The sequence below is a fragment of the Pleurodeles waltl genome, chromosome 4_1 (genome assembly GCF_031143425.1).
Source record: "Pleurodeles waltl isolate 20211129_DDA chromosome 4_1, aPleWal1.hap1.20221129, whole genome shotgun sequence".
In the NCBI taxonomy this organism is placed as follows: domain Eukaryota; kingdom Metazoa; phylum Chordata; class Amphibia; order Caudata; family Salamandridae; genus Pleurodeles; species Pleurodeles waltl.
Window position 1 is genome coordinate 134,126,902 of NC_090442.1, and position 20,051 is coordinate 134,146,952.

The 20,051-nt window shown below is 45.7% G+C and overlaps 1 protein-coding gene across 2 annotated transcripts in view; it reads right to left on the reverse strand.

Annotated features, from left to right (window-relative positions):
* KDM7A (lysine demethylase 7A) overlaps window positions 1–20,051 on the reverse strand; it is a 354,974-nt gene that overhangs the window by 260,029 nt on the left and 74,894 nt on the right. For both annotated transcript variants that reach the window (XM_069227885.1, XM_069227884.1), the window contains exon 2: window positions 7,802–7,887. In XM_069227885.1, coding sequence (XP_069083986.1) covers window positions 7,802–7,887 — 86 coding nt within the window. The remainder of the gene's footprint in view (window positions 1–7,801; window positions 7,888–20,051) is intronic.

A 20,051-nucleotide genomic window follows, 5' to 3' on the forward strand; every position in this document is an offset into this window, starting at 1 on the left:
AGTGTGCAGTACCCCTCCGCTCCTGGGAGTGTCGCTGTCAGTCAGCCTGCCGGACGGACACCGCCTCAAGGGCGGCAGACCCGGCGGCCGCTACCCTGCCCTTCCACAATGGAATCAGGTAATGAGACTTTTGCACTCGACCACAGAGCTCTGTAAAGTCACTTAGCCGTGATCAGCAGAGAAATCTGTCACAGAAAGGGCTCCATTAAATAGGCGGGTAACTTCCTTAGCCAAAAGTTTACTTCGGAGTGAGTGTTAAACGGACTGAGCAGCACCTTAGCCTCTATAATTCAGCACGTGTACATGACTGCACCCATTACTGTCGTGGAGATCGAAGAATGTCTATTTGAATATGTCAGAGATAGCGTAAATTAAACCCTTCCGACATCTGCTGTTTAAATGATGCATATAAAAGTTCGTTGCAGACCCGGTTAACAAAGGAATTGGCAATGGGCACCTTGCGCAAGCGAGCGCATGATTCTAAAGCGCTCAGGTGACCGAACTACCGTGAACAACAAACATCCAATGCAAAGGGTATACGAAATGTGGATTTGGTCCAGTTTTCTTTTTTTGGCTGTTCTGCAGTCTTTCACTTGCCTCTAGGCAATAGGCTTGTGTGGTTACAAAACCTCCAACAATAGAGGCCGATATGGCACGGTTCCAGTCATGTACTACAAATCCACGTTCGCTGATCATTCTCTCTCAAGAAGCATTTTTCATAATTGTAGTTCACAGCTATGAAGAAATCCGTGGGAAGAACTAGTAACCTAATTTGGCCTAGTACCTAGCATGGCAATGCTACATCTATTGCTTCCTTCATCACCCCCAAAGCCTTCATCTAGAAGCATGCCCATGCATTAGACTTGATCAGGAAGTTTGTTCAACAAGTTACCCAGGCCGGACTCTGATGCAGTGTTAAGAGCGAAGCTGACATCACTGCCGGTACAGGATACCTGACCCTGTGAAGTCCGCTCCTGCAAACATCCCTGGCCACGGAAGCCAGGATACTGGTAATAGCTTGTCCCAAAGCACTCTTGGATCCACAGAAAAGAGAAGGCAGAAGGGCACTGAATAATCTCTGGAATGAAAGCCATCAACACAAACCACCCAATCTTCTAATGGATACTTCTTCCCACAAAGTAGTCATTTAGAAAGACTCCCATCGAAAGTGAAAACGGGAGCAAGGTCCGCAGATAAAAGGACACTGATTCCAAACAAATTGCTACAAACTCACTCGGCAAAAACAAGACTGTTGGTACACTGGAGGCCACAGGGGCAAGACAAAAGAGCCGGGCTTTGTTTGAACCTCTCTAGTGATGCACCATTAGCCATTTAGCCATCAATGTCATCATTTGTTGTGGCTTGCATGTCACAAGGGAACCTGGTCAACAACATCTGGGCCTTCCCCTTGGAAATTCTCTAGTGCCCACGGATTTGATTTATGCTGTTTACAGTGCTTAGCCTAGTCCAGAGGTTGTACCTCATCCTAGTCGTTGTTGTACAAATGTAAAAATAGGCCACAGAACTTCAGCTGGCGTATGTTTGGCTAAAACAGTGGCCATTCCAAAACGTACCATTAGGCAAGGAGCACCAAAAGCACGACCTAAATGCTAGAACTTTACGCCAACACTGGGTTCTGCATTTCGCCTAGCTTATCTCACTATGCAGTTTAAAAAAAAATTACAATGGCCAAGGCCTGTGTTTATGGCCCTTCTGTCTTCTAACTGCTGGTGACGAGTGAGGCTTCTGCCTGGTTTTTGTAAATGCACCCAACAAAGACTCAATGTTCAGCTGAGGTCCTCAAGCAGTACCATGTTGGGGATTAAATTCTGAAGGAAATCGACTTAGCCTCTACACTAGAAAAGATGCAGCAGGCCTTCGTCTACTTTAACAAATACAGAGGTAAAGAGCTATGGTCTTCAGATGAAGGGCAGACAGGGACATTCGGAAAGGTCAGGGTCTGAAAAGTGTAAATCCTGCTGGCATTTAATAAAGCCAGTGGCAGTCCATGTCAGAAAGTCTTCATGTACCAGCCAAGCTCCATGCCAGTGTGTGCTACTTCTACACCAGCTGGGGGTCCTTACCAGTTCTCACTAGCTTCATCCCAGGGAAGTCCCATGCCAGCTGGGCTGGCTCCAACGTTCACTACTCCTAGAGCAAGGCAAGTTCTATGCCTGGCCCAATTCTCAATATCAGCCTGGTTTCTTGCCACAATTTGCTAATCCTTTCATCAGCCATGCTTCTTGCCATCACCCACTACTTCTAGTCAATATGTTCTCCAAACCAAGATTCTTCTGAACTCGCAGCTGAGCTTTGCGTAAATGTCTGACTCCTATCCCCGCTGAGCTCTTAGCCAACGCCCTCCAGTTACATGTCACCAGGATTCCTGGCCAGGAACTGCTTAAATTATCCCAGCTAAGCTATTTAAACTGGGCTTCGTGACACTATCTACTGATCTGTCCAGCTAGGCTGTCTGCCACCACCTGAAAGCCTAAGACAGGAGAAGTCTTTGCAAGTGTCACAACTGAATATGAGGGCGACGTCTTACTAGTGATCAGTAGGGCTATGCCAGTCCTCATGTCGATCTCAAGACAACAGCCCCCACCATAAAACCAGACATACCACTGTCATTAACGATGGCTCAAGTAAGAACACATTTATAAATGGGCAGATGACTATTGTGGACCTTTTGTTGACCAAGTCAATCTAAATCACTGAGCCCACATTTGAAATTCCTCTAGGCGCTCTAGGAAGCTTTGTAGCTGGCTGCATGTCCATAGCGGTCGGCACAGACGGCTATGGTCTAGCTAAAGTTCAAAAATTAAGTTCTCTTTCTGCCCTGTATGGAGTTCAGAATGTCAGGCAGCCTTCTGGTGTTTGGCTTCAAAGAGATCACCCTCTGTAAAACGTTGAAGCAAGTCATCAGAAACACTGCATGTCTGTTTCCGCATCCTACACCCACATCTCATTTCGATTACCCTGCTCTGTATAAGACATTGCTTAACACATGTACTCCTTTCAGACATATTAACTTAGGGTGAAACTACAGCCTCAGAACTGCGGCGAGAAGTATGGGTTGCACGGACAGTTTCACACGAAGAAGCGACAGAGAAACGAGTACCCTTGAGAGGAGTTCAGATGTTCAGCTCTCTCCTACACTCAGTTGTTACTCCATCAGTGCAGGGAGCCGTCAGTGTGAGGCTGGAGCTCTCGGTTAAGACAGTAAACTAATTAGTATGAGCTGGCTTTATCCAAATTCATATTCAGCTTATTTTCCCTTCCCCCATCTGGCAATGTCAGACAGGCAGATGGAATGGGGGGTCGCCATTTCTCCCTGGTGTCCAAAGGCATAAGGAAGCAGTCCTACTCGGTCGTTAGTGGAGGCAGAACGTCTCCTCCAGGGGCGCCCCTCGGAGTGGAGCATGCGCATACAGAGTCTACATTCCTCGCTGCCTCAGAGGACCAAGGGTCCTCAACACACCTGCAAATTCAGTGGCAGCCTGTGTCTTGGTACATTTACTTTATTTCGCTCGGTAAAATAAAATCAGCCTAGAGGCTCAGTGGGCAAGTATACTGCAGGTGCTGAACCCCGCGATCACAGGTTCGAATCCCAGCAAGTCTTCCCAGCTCTATTTTTTTCCACCAAGAATAGGCTTTCATTTAAACAACATTTTTTTGCAATAATCAATCATAATTATCAAGAAACAACATGATTCGTATATACACTTTAGAAAAAGCTGCAACTTTAGATACCCCCTTTTTTTGCACAGGATCTACATATTAAAAAGCTTAAACTGTAGCTCGTATTGTAAAGTCTTTAAAGAGGTTTAAATACCTCCTCCACTCAACTGGCCAACAGACAAAATACAATAAATATTGTTCCACTTATTAGGTATTCGCTCACTTACTTTTCTGCACACTTTTGAAATCAATAAAAGAATAAGAGCGGAGGGCTGAGTTTTTCTACCATACAATCTACTAATAGGACAGGGATATTCTTAAACCACACGTTTTAGAAATTCTCCTGAAGTGCTTCCAATACGCCTTTACTCAGTTCCTTACTTTGATTAAACATTAATCCACTTACCTTCTTCTCAGAACTGCGCAGACAGTCCGCGTGAATCATTTGCTCTTTGGATATTTTAATCAGTCTCTAAAATTGCTAACAGTGCAGTAATATACAGTGTTCAGCCACTGCCTTGGAAACCCAGCCTCAAGCGTAGTGATCGTGCTAAACTCATAACTCCTGGTACAATCAACGATGGTTCCTTATCAGCCTGTTCACCTGCCAATGTTCACAAAGAACATAGTGAGCTGGTGACAGACCACACACTGAAGAACACTGGACTTTCGCAATCACCCACTCAGCTTGTGTGCAGTCTGGACAATAACGTCACGATTGCTTCAGTGGGGGAGGAGACCAAAGTATGCCAACTCGGGCCCACTTATTTCAGAAGTAAAAAAAAAAAGATCATATTTCACACAGAAATATATTAGTCCATATTAAAAAAAATATATATATATATTTTTTTTGGGGGGGGAAACCCCTTTGATTCAGGTAACCAAAAGAGTAAAGAAAGGTATTTATGCAGCTGTGTACTTAAGATCTGGAACAACATCCTGTAGCCATTACGCGTTGGGTTAGGGTTACAGGATAGTAGGTTGCTCTGTTACGGTGATGCTGTGTGGAAACACGACTGAGAAGTTCTACTGTTGTTTAGTACCTGGGGCCATATTTATACTTTGACGCACAACTGCGCCAACGCAGTTGTGCGTCAAAAAATCTAACGCCATTCTGAAGCGCCATGCGGGCACCATATTTATTCAATGACGTTAGCCGGCGTTAGCCGGCAGCGCTGCCTGGTGTGCGTAAAAAAAAATGACGTACACCAGGCAGCGCCGGCGTAGGGAAATATGGAGCTTGGGCGCCAAAAAATGGGGCAAGTCAGGCTGAGGCAAAATTATCGCCTCAACCCGATTTGCACCATTTTTTTCGACTCCCAACCCCCATTGAAATGACTCCTGTCTTAGCAAAGACAGGAGTCATGCCCCCTTGCCCAATGGCCATGCCCAGGGGACTTCTGTCCCCTGGGCATGGTCATTGGGCATAGTGGCAAGTAGTGGGGCACAAATCAGGCCCCCCTATGCCACAAAAAAAAAAAATAATAATAATACTTACCTGAACTTACCTTATGTTCCCCGGGATGGGTCCCTCCATCCTTAGGCGTCCTCCTGGGGTGGGCAATGGTGACAGGGGGGGTCCCTGGGGGCATGGGAGGGCACCTCTGGGCTCCTTCCGTGCCCACAGGTCCCTTAACGCCTGCCCTGACCAGGAGCTAAAAAACGACGCAAAAGCGGCTGGACGTCATTTTTTTTGACCCGCCCACTCCCGGGCGACATTTTTGCCCGGGAGTGTAAATACGGCGCACATGCCTCGGAGTCACTTTTTTAGACGGGAACGCCTACTCTGCATATCATTAACGAAAAGTAGGTGTCCACGCTAAAAAATTACGCAAACTCTATGGACTTTGGCGCTAGGCGCCTCTAACGCCAAAGTATAAATATGGAGTTAGTTTTGCGTCGGAATTGCGCCAAAAAAACGACGCAATTCCGGCGCAAACAGAGTATAAATATGCCCCCTGGTATCTCAATCAAGTGCAAATGAACGCTTCATGGCTTGCGTCGGGCGGAGCAGCACACAGAGGTTTCTATCGGACAGCTACTGGGTGAGTAACTATTGGGATATCTAGGGGTGGACAGTGGCTAGGAAGTCTAAAATATTAGGCTGGAGGATGTTGGTGGAAAAACATTGAGCCGTCGCCCGGACAGAGCGGAGAAAAAGTCAAGTGAACAATCATCACCAGCACCGTCCTCGGAGACAGGAAGAGGTACAGAAGCTAGGATGAACCTGAGGAACATGACCAGACACGGACGGTAACATACTGGGAGAGTAAGGGGGCATCTTCACAACAGTACAGTTCCAGCAAAGTAAGGATAGAGAACAGTCTGCTGTGGTGTGTCAAGGTAATAAAGTTAGACATGAGGGAGGCAACAGTGGGACGCAGAGTTTACAGACAGAATTAGGTGACGCATATCTGAAAGTAATAAGGTAGCTGGCGAGTTATAAGGAAACCAGCAGTAAGCTTCCTGGGTAAAAGCAGAAGAGATGAACTGTGGGAAGAAGTAGTTAAATGGGGAGGCCAGGTAGGCGAGAGATCAAGAGCTAGGGGTTTAATGATATAGGGTGTTGAAAGGGGGAGACTGTATAAGAGGCTGGCAGCCCTGGGGCCATGCAATGACAGCGAGTGCAGAAACGCAAAGGGGAAGGCATGGCTCTGTTTACTGCTAAGGCGAAGTGGTAAGGAGGACTTTCAGTCACTGGTGAGACTGTTTTCATCTATTTACAGATAAGGGCACGTGTCTCTTTCAGGCATGGCTGCAAAGGGTCTTGAAATGAAAGAGTGGAGAATTTATTAAGTGTGTGCACAGATCACAAAAGGCAGAGCTGGGTAGAGGAGTGCGGTCATGAAGGGACATAGTTAGAACAGTCTGGCCAAACACAGCTCGGGCAGTGATGCATAATAGATGAAAGAATTTGATGGAGTAAGGTTACTGTGAACTGGGGTAGGGTATCTGGAGGTGGTTAAGCAAGTGTTTTCTTTTAGTGCGGGATATATGGCATTACTTTGTGATATACAGCATGATCAGAAAGCAACAGGGGATGAACAGGAGAATGATTTGACAGGGTTAGGTCGAGGGTTCCTATTTATGGAGGCGGAGGAGTCTAGAGACGGCGATCATGGTATGCAGTATTGTGTTGGGTGGATAGTGAAATGTTGGACACGTGGACAGAGACTGAAGAGGGCGGAGAGCAAGACGAGGCCAGAAGAGAGCCCGGTGAGAGCAAAGGGTCAGGGCTGTGGAATGCACTAGGTTGTCACTAGCCAGAGTGAGTATAAAGGCAGGCGAGACTACGGCGCAGCATTAATTCCCATTAGTCCATTAGAGCAAGAGAATGCTCACTCGAGCAGGAATCACCGTTAGTGCTCAGAGGTGTCTGAAGTGTATGGAGTCAGTTATGGATCATTTCTGAAGTGATCTGAACTTTAGGGCTAGGGGCTTATGGTGGCTTTCAATTTTTATCATGGCTACCATTACCTTAACACTTCACCGTTCTGTACATGACAATTATTAGACTTTTATTGGGTTCGAGGAGGTGCGCACTATGGGAGATTCCAATGTGTTTCTCTCCATTAGAGCTACGGCCAAAGCTTGAGCTTGATAAAAGTAACTCCCCCCTCACACAAGTATTTACCTAGTAAAGTTTTTCTTACAAAATATATATATTTTTAAACCAAAGTATCTCATTCCCAGCAGTCTTCAAATCCCAGTCCAGAGAGTAGACTAACCAGTCCCGCTTGTGTCCTTAAACCCAGAGATGTATTTATACTACTCCGGAGGATGTCCAGCAGACAGGCCTCGTTCAGCAATTAATGGCCTCGTTTATTCCGATATCCGCTTCCTTCCTGAGCGGAAGCCATTATCGCGAGCACAAAGGCCTGCAGTGAAGGTTAAGTGAGGAAGCGCGGACATGCACGCGCCGCACGAGCACGGATGGAACAAGGTGAGGCAGGGGCCTTGAAAACAGGGCGCTTCGCAGGTGTTCTGCCACATTTTACTAAGCGCCTAGAAAAACAGTCAAGGGCGAAACCATTGATATGAGTGTAGCAAAAACGTGCATTTCGGCCTTTTAGCATCCTCGACTTACTGATGTACAAGCCACACTGAGAAGAGGACTTACTCAAGGAGGATCCGTGCAGAACGGCGCAGTTCGGACAGTGATACAGGTCAATGTCGGCGGCATAGTGCTCTTCTACTCCCACACACCTGCAAGAGAAAACGAGAATTCAGCGTCCGGGGGAGGGCGTGGCGGTCGCGTGACAGGACGAAGGCTACAGCACTTACCTGGGGCGCGCGCACCCACCTCCCTACCCAAACAACAAGGGGACACTTATGCACAAGCACCCCACGCTCACTGAACCTGCACACGTGCACACGTACTCACACCCACCACGCCGCATGGCCACGCGCGCCCTCGCGGACCACTGACTCAGCAAAGAGGCGTTTTGGAAATAATGAGGGGGGTGGAGGGTATCTCTTAAGAAAGAGAAGGAATTTGGGGATAGGGGGCGGTCGACAGCAGAAACGGTGGTCATAAAGAGTGGCTAGGCACAGAAACCAGTTCTTATATAATGAGATATATTTAACTCTTTCAGTGAGGTCACGAGATGCATGTACGTGATGGGATTACATAGCCAATATTAACCCAAGAAAGAGAGATCTTACATAGTTACTAGCCTAAGCAGACTGAAAGGGCCATGATGCCAACCCTTAGGCCCCATCTGCCACATACTCAATGGCTCTTCAAGCATCGCCCCTAGGTGTGCCGATGACTCCCGTTCATTGCCAACTATTGACGCCATTCTCAGCCAACACTGGGACAAACAAGCCGGCTGGACTCTTCGGCAATTGCTCTCTTCAAACCAAAAGGTTGTTATGTACCCATACACCAGGAATGTTCTACTAGGCCACACACGAACAAAAAAACTCATAATTCAACTAAGTGGAACTTATCAACAGACTGGCTATCCTGAAAATATGCCAAGGATCTGGCCTTTCAGGCCAACTCATAATACGCCTATCATACACTGACCAGAGACTACATAGGAATGTTGCATGCACAGTAGCCACATTGTCTGCAGTAAAAAAAATCAGTCGTCACATGTCCGAGAAATGCACACACTTTAAGGGTAGTTCTAGAGGGAAACTAAGTGTTATGATGTAAAGTCCAGATTCTCAAAATTAATCTAAAGAACCAGCCACATTTCAGTTTGAGCCTTGATTAATGATAAATAACTACATATATTTAATATTGACTTGTACTTAAAATGGCTCATGACATAATGAAACCATGCCACTTCACAAGAACTCAGTAGTATAAGGCATACGTTGCTAATTATGTATGCAAGTGTTTCTGTAGCGTGAACCTAGGCATAGTGCACCTGGATGCAAAGCAATATGACAGGCGTCTGTTGGCTGGCCCCGGAAACACTGATCCATCAGATACACCTTAGTAAAAGTACTATGGTGGACTGTAAGGCTCCTACGACCAAGCATGTCTTTAAAGGGGGCCGCACAGGTGCAGGACAGCGATTTTGGCTGGATTTAAAAGCGACGATGTACAGCTCAGTTGCAGACTGGCAACATTTTTGGACAAACAAGGGAGCCAGCTCCCTGAGATTGAGAATTTAAGACATGCACGCATAATTAGTTAGCAAGCAAACCAGTAATAATCCATAATTAACCTTGCATACTGCAAAAATAGCCCTTTTAACATTTTATAATTTTATTACCTGTGTTTGTTTGTGAAATGGTTTCAATTAACACTGTTAATTAAATAAACTGAAACCTAGCCAAAAGGCAGGGTAGCACTATACAGTGTCAAAGACAATCATAAATCTAACGCGTGACAGGAGAGGAAGCTACTTTCTGAATGATTACTGCATTGTGATAAAAGTTAAAAGGCACATTTAACCTCCCACAAAGTGATGTAAAAACATTGTTGCAACATGTACAGGTAAATCTGCACATCTGGGTTGATAACCACAGGAGATTCTTTTGTTATTTTTAACTTTAGAAACAGCACATCACAAAAATGTTATGCCGTTCTTCCAATCTTCCAGCCTTAATCCAATGCATTTTTAAGTCTGGTGTTCCACAAGACCGTTTGATTTTACTAAAATTATAAGTAAAATATAATATATAGGATTCTGCAATCCCTATAGGAACACCTGCCTTCAATTTCCTTAGAAACTAGTGACTTGTGACACACCCAGTCACCTATTATAAAGAAATGATGTAGACACTAAACTGTAATAACTTATTACAGTTGAGTTCTGACAGCACAATGCCTACTGCCAGAGCCAGCAGCTGAGGGGAAACGACAGCTTAGTTCAATGAGCAAAATTAATGCAGCTGTTTAGAGAATAAAACAAAATGTTGCTTTTCCATTTGCTGTTTTTTCTAGCTATACTGTAACAAGCATAAAAGACATATTTATGGCAACATGTTTCTTTTTTGCACTCCTTAGGTAATAGAAAAGTTAGAATCTCTGCATGTTTCTACACTTTACAAGCTCTACTGCACCTTTAAAACATTAAAAGGAATACAAAAAAAAAAAAATGTTTTAAACCAAATCTAATATCTTTTTGTAACAAATATTTAACAGCCTTTTTGATGCATCTAATTCTATGGCAGGACCAGAGTCTTCGGATTATGCTATCTCTTTCTTTACTGTAAGAACACAGCAGCCAATCAAAATTTAAGATCAAAACTACATTTCCCATGAACAACTCTACTCCGTACACTGACCAATCCCCTATCAGTCCTCCTGTATATATGTCCCTGCCAACGCAGTTCGTCCTCTTTCTTTGCTGCTCACAGCTGAGCTAAGTAGACATTTCACTTTCCATATTTGCTTTATGTGGTGATTGCCTTGTATAATTATTTTTGCTATTATTGTCAAGAGTGGAGTGGGACCTGGGCTGACCGATGCGCTCGTTAGTGGATTCGTCCTCTTATTGTTGGGCAGACTGTGAGCGCAGTGCCTGTCAGCACTCCACGTTTCGTCCCCTAAGCTCTGCTTGACCTTTGGTGCTGCGCCGCCCTCTCACTACGCCCGACGGGGCGAATAAACGTTAAGGGTCTTTACCCTTTGTTGGTCTTGCTGGACTGGGCCTTCCTGTCACGGGGAGACTGTAAGACGTAACCCATCCTCTATTTCTAAAGACCCGCGCATGCGCGCAGACTGTTTCCGGCACTCAGTGTTGCATCGCCCCGATAGCGCATCGAAATTTTGAATTCCCTTAAAAAGGATAGGCAGCCTCCAGAACGCACAACGGGACGCAAAAGCATTCAGTATTGGCCTAGGTGGATTAGCAGGTGCTCCCTCTACCTCCAATTGTTTGGCTGACTACTTGTTCGGTCTTTGGACAACTGAGAAACATTTATCTTATCAAGATTTAATTACCTGCTGGGCGTATCCCACTTTGAACTCCTTCACTCCTCTGGCTGATTCAGCTCTGGCATACTATGCCAAAGAGGACTATTACTAGCAGGACACTCCTGAAGTTCCTATAGAACAGCAAATGGAGGAGAGATTAAATGATGCCCTGGGATATCACGTCCAAGAGTCTGTTAAACAGACTCTCAAAGGCTTTGAAGCAGTTTGCTCAGCCCCTTATGCAATTTGGGCAGCGTGAACTCTTGGGGAGAGCCCCTCGGAGAATGCAACCAGGGATGACCAGATCCCAGATGTGGGTGTAGCCTAGAGACTCCCTATGGGTCATGCTATTTCACTGAAATACTGGCAGATAAAGTGGCTTCTGTACTCAAGGACCATAAATACGGGCACTATTCTAATCTAGATTCCTCTGGGTCTTTCTCTTTGCCATCATCATAAGCCTGTGAATCTTCCTCTTCAGATTCGCCGGAATCCAATATAGAGTGCACAGACCCGAAACGGCTAAACGCAAGAAGAAAACGCACCACACATAAGAGTCTCAGACATTAAAAAAAATATAGGCTGTTATCCGGATAATATTATTCATCCCTCTTCTACGGAATGGGTCCCTGGTCCAGAGGTTGCCCATTACATACAAGACAGATTGAGTAAGGGCTTTGATAAGGACATACGCAGTACTCTGCGCTCTGAGCGTCCCCAGCCTGCTCTCCTAGGTTAAGTGGCAGACACCCCTGAATTGAATCCTATTATTGCCACATTCTTAAAGACATTTATGATGGACCCTAGAAGAGCCTTGACGGGGCTTGGAAGGGGTGCCAAGGCAAGCTTCAGGACATTCCAGGACCACTTAGAATTTTTTTCGATTTAGCCGTTCAGGCAAAAGAACCCCACTCACCTTTAGACCCTGAGACGGTTCTGGAATGGGCTCAGAGAGCCATTTGTATTTTAGGCAACGCCATCTGCACAGTGTCCTCAGAAAGGCGAAAGTCTTTCTTCATACGTATTAATCCAAAGTTGGCGGAACTGGCCTCTGTGGAGGCTGGCTCTTTGTGAATGGTCTACTATTCGGCAATACGTTTGGTAAGATTTGGGGAAATTTGTTGCCACTTTTTCAGCCTTGGATAAAGCACAGAAGTCCATGAAGAAAATGTACATTGGAGGCCTTTTTGTCAGGTCCAGACACTATAGAGGTTGAGCGCTGGGCCGTGGAACATTCCAGTCCTCTAGTAGCTATCCCCGAGGGCGTGGTGGCTATCAATTCTCCTCAAACTTCTACCCCACCAGATCTCAGAGAGGTCGTGGATGAACTTAGAGGTGGCAAACGAAGTGGTTTCAATGCGGCAGATGCAGCCCCAACAGGTGAGAGTTATCCTATTTCCAGAAGTAATTTTGGGGGGTGGGGGGGGAGGGGTGGGGGTGGCGAATACAGTGGCATGTCGCAGCATGGGAAAGTATCTCTCAGGACCCATGGGTCCTTCAGACAATTCAGGGCTAAAGGCTGGAGTTCTATTCCACCCCTCATCAGGTTGCTACTCCTCGTCCCATGCATTTTTCCCCAACCAGAGAGCGGTTTCATAGACCGAGATCGCATCTTTGCTCCACAAACAAGCGACTGTCTGGACTACTCCACATCCGGGGGGTTTTATCACCACAATTTTCTTGGTACCGAAGAAAGGTGGAGGCTCCCGTCTGGGTTTCATCCTAAAATCTTTCAACTCTTGGATAGTGTAGTGTCACTTCAAGATGGAGGGTATCCATCTTTCACGAGATCTATTACAACAAAGTGATTGGTTAGTACGCTTAGATCTAAAAGACGCTTATCTAACAGTTCCCATTTACGCTACACACCGTTGGTTTCTCCAGTTTCGCTGGCGAGACCAATGGTTCAAGTTTACCGTCCTCTCATTTGGCCTTTCATCAGTCCCTTGGTGTTTTACCAAACTTTACCGGCCGGCGGTGCAGGCCCTCAGAGAGAAAGAGGTACGCCTAATCATTTATTTAGAAGATGTTTTAATTATGGGGCAAAGCGAAAACATTGTTCAGTTAAATATATGTCTTCGACTTTCCAGCTCCTTCAGGAGTTAGGGTTCCTGATCAATTCAGTCAAATCCAGCCTGTCCCCGTCTCACTCTATAGAATTCATATTTTTCCAAGTGGATTCAGTGCTAGCTCAGTTAAGTCTTCCCTTCTCCAAACGGAGAGCGATCAAGAAAGTTGAGGAGAGCCCTTGTCTCTCCAACTACATCACTGGTGACACTAGCTCACCTAATCTGACTGCTAGCATCCTCAATTCAGGCAATTTTTCTGGGTCCCTTGCATTACTGGGCCCTTCAGCGTCTCAAGATCTTGCACCTTCGCAGATGTCTAGTGTACTCAGACCAGATCCTGCTATCAAACGAAGTTCGAGCAGACATAATATGGTGGGGGGGGAGGGTCTGTCGCTGGAGGAACTGAGTCTCCATATCAACTGCCTAGAGCTTCTAGTGGGGGGCCTTTTGCGATTCAGTGTTCTACACCCCGCAAAACGACATGTTGCATTCTGCTTTGTATGGACAACATTTCAGCAGTCCTTTATAGCAATTGACTAGGGTGCACCAGGTCCCGCGGGCTAGCAGAAACTGCCAAAGAGTTCTTCAACTTCTGCCTTCAACATCACAGAAGTGACAGCAGAATATATCCCAGGATGTTCCAATATGATAGCTGATTGGAACTCTCAATTTCCGAGGGATGGCAGCGATGCTGGATGCGAAGTATTTCTCAGTCTCAATCAGCGGTGGGGTCCTTGTCTGATCGACCTCTTTGCATCTCGACTGAACTCACAACTTCCACTGTTTTACAGCTGGAGACCAGATCCTTTGGTGGCAGGATCTGGTGTATTTCTACAGTCATGGCCAGACGGTCTTCTTTATGCCTTTCCCCCTTTCGCCTTCAGAGAGTAGTCTCTCAGGTACGGAGGAGGTCGACGGAATTGGTCATGGTGACTCCTCTTTGGAAGGCTCAGCCTTGGTTCCCAGTGGCAATGTCCTTGATGTGCCCTTCCGGTTCAGATCCAGTCTCATCAGTCACTACTCCTGGATCCAGCGGGCCTTTCCTCGTCCATTAGTAATGTGCTGGGCACTTGTCCCTCATGGCTTGGAGACTTTCAGGCGACATTGGCAAGTGCCTGGAGTTTTGGAATACGCTATGTTTTTCTTATCCCAATCCTGGGGCCGTCACTCAAATGATAGGAGTCTGCATGGAAGAGATGGCCTGGTTAGTGAGGAGAACGGTGTTTTGATCCCTTGGGGACTACCATTATCACGATTTTTAATTTTCTTTCCGATCTAGCGTTGCAGGGATTGGCATACAGAACTATTAATAATTTCAGATCTACGATTTCAGCAGCTCATATGCATTTGGAGTGAAAACCGGTAGGGGAACACCCTTTGGTTTGCAAGATTCTCAGAGGTATAAGGATGGTGCATCCCAGATATTCAGATTTATGGGGCTGTAGATGTTTTACGTTTCTTATGGGCATGGCCTTGTAATGAAGACTTCTCGTAAACAGTCATCAGCAAAGCTTACCCTTCTTCTGTCTCGTATCTTGCATATCTTGCAGGCGTGTCAGATCTCTGGATTTATCAGGTAGAGTATTTACTCCTTCGTGAGTCTTTTACTATTTCTAGACAAACCAAAACAGCTTCACGCTGCATCTTACCTAGCATTTCCTCATAATGCAAAATTATGTGTAGTACAATGTTTGAAAGCTTACAAGGCTGTGACCAGAGAGTTTCGTAGAGACACCCAGAGTCAGTTGTTAATCTCATTACAGAACCCATATAAACCGGTGTCTTCAGCTACTTTGGCAAGATGGGTTTAGTGGATACTAGGGAAGGCAGGGTTGATATTACTAAATTGGGTGGGCATTCTGTTAGGGAGGCCATGGCATCCAAAGCTTTTTGCATAGACTCTTGTTTAGAAGACATCGTGGCTGCAGCAAACTGGTCTTCAGATTCTATCTTTAAGTATTTTATCATAAGCCTATTGTCGATGTAGCTTCAGCAGTGGTTAATCAGCTTTAAACTAGCATAATCCAAAGCCTCCGGTCCTGCCATAAACCCAAAAAATTCTAGCTGTTGCGTCAAGATTTTTCAGTTCTATTAAGGACATGGCGGCGAGGACTATCCCATCCAGTTATAAAATATAAATGCATAATGTTGTGATGTTATTTTAAGTCGTAATGTTAAAATTCAAATGCCCACCCATTGGATTTCATGATTCACGAGTATGTTGTTATTAGTATGTTTCTTTGTTTCTAGGATCGGACAATAAATGAAGGGGTGCCAAATTTCATCTGAAGCAGGAAGTTCTGGACAAAGTTTCGGAGTAGATTTACGCATCTGAAGGTCTTTCTGCACTATGCGGTAGTTCCAGTATGGTTGGAGATTCATGTTGTTAAATGTTCTATGGTTTGCTAAGAAAGAGGACGGACTGCGTTGGCAGGGATGGGGGATTGGTCAGTGTATGGACTAGTTCATGGGAAATATAGTTTTGATCTTGTTAAGTTTTGATTGGCTGATGTGTTCTTACAGTAAAGAAAGAGACAGCATAATCCTCACCTCCGTGTCTTCACGTGATAGCTAGAAACATTTTTCTTTTGCATCACAGATTCTATTGTTAATCTGCATGTTTAGAAATAGGCTCACTTTCAAATGAAAGAGCTAAGCACCAAGGAATTAAGCGGTTTGTGGGAAAGGAAGGTGTGACCATGTATCATAAGAAATAAAGTACCTACTGCCATACATAAGGATGCTTCAAGTCACCTTGGACTTCCATTACTTTATAAAGGAACTCTGCCTTCATGCTTTTTCCCTCTACCTGGTCATAGAACACCTTGGTGACTGGAAATATCCTTACAATGTATGACAGGGGGTTCTTCACGCATATTTACTCAAAGGGGCTTCCAGCAAGACTTCAACCAGCTGTGCAAGTGTAATCGTTACATTTTTATTCCATCCACTCCAACACGTAGCATGGAGCACTGGGCAAAGCCCACTTCACCCATTGGTGGTGAATGACGGTACTGTGCCATTTCACAAGGGGCACATACACACATCACGTAGATAGAGCCCTTAACTGCTAAGAACTACTGTGCAATGTGAATGTGTTGATAAATTTAAAAAATGCTTTAGGATTTTATTTTTTTTATTTAAAGATTGGCAAGCAGCTGGGCTCTTGTCAAACATTGAAGCTTAACAAAAAAGTGACAAATGAAAAAAAACACAGAAATTCAAAAGGCTAGCAGTCAACACCGGACCTATTGGCTTTTTTAAGGCTTGTTCCAGTTGTGAGGGTCAATTTTTAGGTTCGACCGCGGATTAGTCAAGAGATGGGCGGATCGTATGTGAGAGGTCTGGATAGGGGTGGGGGCACTAGTGGTGGTGGGCATGCTATGAACAGGCGGAAACTTCCTGGCAGTTACTACATCCACTGCGAGAAGCAGCACGTCGGAAATGAATCGCCGAGCAGTCATCTTTACTGCAGGTTCAAGTACTTCACGCCCGAGGCTCCCGCACGGATTCTGATGCGATGCGACAGCCAGAAGCCGCGCTACTGCAGGAGGCTCATGAAAAGAGCCCATCATGAGAGAAACGCGCCGCGCATGACTCGAGTCAAGGGCACACTGCACGCAAGTGACCTAATTCTCGTTCGGAGCAACAAATGCCGGTGACACGGGCGGGAGGAATCTAGGTCAGGGACGGCGCGCGCGGCCAGGGCGCCCCAGACCAGCCGTCGCCGCGAGGAGGAGCTCGAGCCCAGCAGGAGGTGCACGCGGCGCCCCCTCACTGCCTGCAGTACCGCGCTCAGCTCGGGCCCGGGCAGGTGTTCAACGGAGGCCAATAATGCCCGGCTATTCCAGCACGGAGACACTTCTGCCAGTGGCGTAACAAAGGCCCCCGCAGTAGGAGGGGGCGTGCTCCAGACCCCTCTCCCCCGGGGGTGCTCAAGTTTCGTTACGCCACTGACTTCTGTTCAAAAGTGCCCTGCCGTCACACGCTGAGACGTTCCTAGAAGTCGCACTCCCTTCTCAGTGAGCACCCAGACACTCCTAGAGCCGGTCACGCAGGGACGTGCGAGAGTCGCCAATGTATTAGAAGCACTAAACCGGTAATGCGAGCTGGCCGGGTTTCTGTGACCAGATCGCTGAAAGGCATGTAATGGAAGATTTACTACTTACATTCGAATGCATAAATCGGAGAGCTAAAACAATACAAACACTTTGGATCACAGCCCATTAGCTAAAGCATGTTTAGAAAATCTTATTCCCAGGGGCCCGTGACAGTGAAGTTCCTGTAGCAGGCTGCTGATTATAGCGCACACCCCAACACATCTCCTTCCAGCTGCTACTCTTCACCTTCATCTCAAAGGGGCCCCCACACTCTACAGATATCCTTCCCTTTCCTCTAGCAATCCTTCCCAATGACAATTCACGAACTAATATAAAAGGGTCTAGCAGTATCGCACAACTACACCAACTTGTCAAATCACAGCAGCAAGGGCGACAATTCTATTTAAACCGTGTAAACATTCAAATGTGTCACCTTCCGTAGAAGCCGGTTATTGAAGCTCTACAGTGTATCCAGCCTTGACTGTACAAATAGCCTGCAAGTGAAAGCGCTGTATAGACTACAGGTGACAAAACTTGGGAAATAGTAGACATCACCAAGTCTCAGAGGGCCATATCTTACTTCACGGACAAAAAAATAGAAAAAGGTTCACCTTCAGAATCTGCCCAGGACAGGGCCTTGTGCAGAAGATCCTCATGAGTAGTCTTTCTACAGGCTTCCTATGCTAGACACAGTTAAATGGGAGGCAGGAGTTCCTTTCCAGTGGCTCCTTTACTATAGAACAATCTATAAGGCCTCACCAAGAACAGAACTCTCTCAACCCGTGTCAAGCTTGACCGCCATGACAAGTAGCATTCTGCTATCTGTAAAGTCACAGTGTAGTGCATGCTATGCAAAAGTACTCCTTTTACAGACCTACCAACTAGTATTTGGTTGCAAATGGCACCTATCACTCCTGCTTACAATCTTTAATTTCCTTCGTCTGTGCCATCCACCCCAAAGGTTAATTCATTAACTTAAGCTCTACAAAATTCAAACTTCTCTAACCAATGGAAAAAGTTATTGCAGAACAATGTCACAGAACTGCTTACTCAGCTGCCGATTAAATTTGGAGCACTCCGCTTCTTCCAGGGACAAAGGGATTCCGGCACGGATAGCATCCTTTCAGCCCACTGCTGCCACAATCAACGCCTCTCTTCCTGTTCCCTTTCCGCCCCAAACCTAGAACAATGGAGATCATGCCACTTGACCTTTGCTCCCCCATCCAATCATGTAAACTGTCATTCAAAATGCCTGAAGTCGACACAAGCTTTGCTGGTCTTCAGAACTGCGACTGGTCTATTTTCCTTTACAAATGGCTCATCTCATACCAAGTGACAGGAGTAAGGTTTCAGTGCCTTTAGTCCGTGGCCCTAATACAGGCTTCTTATTCAGATATCAACAATGCTTTTCGACCCTGGTCTCAACCACGAATTCTACAAACAGATTGGTGTCAATCACCACTACCATCACCATCATCTTTCCCAGTGTGCTTACCCTACTCGCCACTTTAACAGTGGCAGTGTAGTGTACTAAATTTTACTATTTTGCAATAGTTGTAGTTCTATTCAATCACTCTAGATCCACTCCAAACCGAGTTACCAATTTTACAACTCTGCCCTTCATCCCTTTACTAGATTCACTTATTCAGCTTCGACACACCCCAAACCTTGTACACGTCCAAAGCCACTTTCAAGTTAACACATCAAAATTGTAACTTTTTTGCAATCGCAAGCTTTCTTGCTATCACCAAAATCAAAAAGTTGTACTTTTGAAAAAGACCCCTATTCATCGCTCCTACACGACATGCCCAATATCCCAATACATATAACAGCCTGATTGTTCGCTTCTGGCTCCCACCACGGCAAAAAAGTACCAGCAAAAAACAGACCTCTACCGCCACTGGCACTATACACCTCTCCCTCCTGTCCCTCAATGTGAAAATCGCTACACTCTGGAACTACTGCACAATGGGCCTCAGAGGAGGGTCTCTATTGCTAATGCTTCTCATTGGTTCCTCTCACCACCAACACCTACCAAATACATTGGATTTTAATCGAGTTTTGGACAGCCACCTCGAATAAAAAAATTAAAAAATTTAAAAAAAAAACATTGATTATGAAATGTTACCTTTACTCTTAAGTGCTGCAGTGTCTCGCCTAGAATATAACTTTCATAGACTTCAAATTCCACTGGATCCAGACTTTCTAAATGCTTCTGTCACACCCTAAAGTGGCAAAAAGTAGACAGCTGCCAAGCCAGCCAATGCTGTCTTTTTTCCCCCAATGTATCCTTAAAATTAACCCTATAATTTTAATACCACGTTTTAGTGGCCCCTAACCTAAGATACCCTAAGTACAGTAACCCCAGTGCTTCCTAGGAGAGCCCTAGATTACCACTGGCTAAATGGAAAACCCAAAAGAGCTGCACCTTCAATTGTGTTTGAGAGGCCTCCCCTTCGTGACCCTTCACTGCGAGGATATCTTGTGGTGGCGGTGAACCAGCTGCTTGTGAGGAAACAGGGTTTCTATATCTCAAAAGTAGTTGACCGATAACCCTTTTAAAGTCCAGTAGTGCTTTGCATCTGCCATTCTTTCTGCCACAGCCGGTTCATGTGCAGATACGGTGTGCACGCGCATAGTTCTGTGCAGAATTCTCTGGCCAGTGGGAATGCAAACGAAAGGAGATATCTGGGAAACAGGCCCAACAACAGCTTCGGTATGAAACACACATTAGATCCCATGCAAGCTGGCATCCGATATAGCAAAAGGGAGAAAGCATGCAGAAATACATTTTCATTTCAATGAATGGTGCCCAAATCT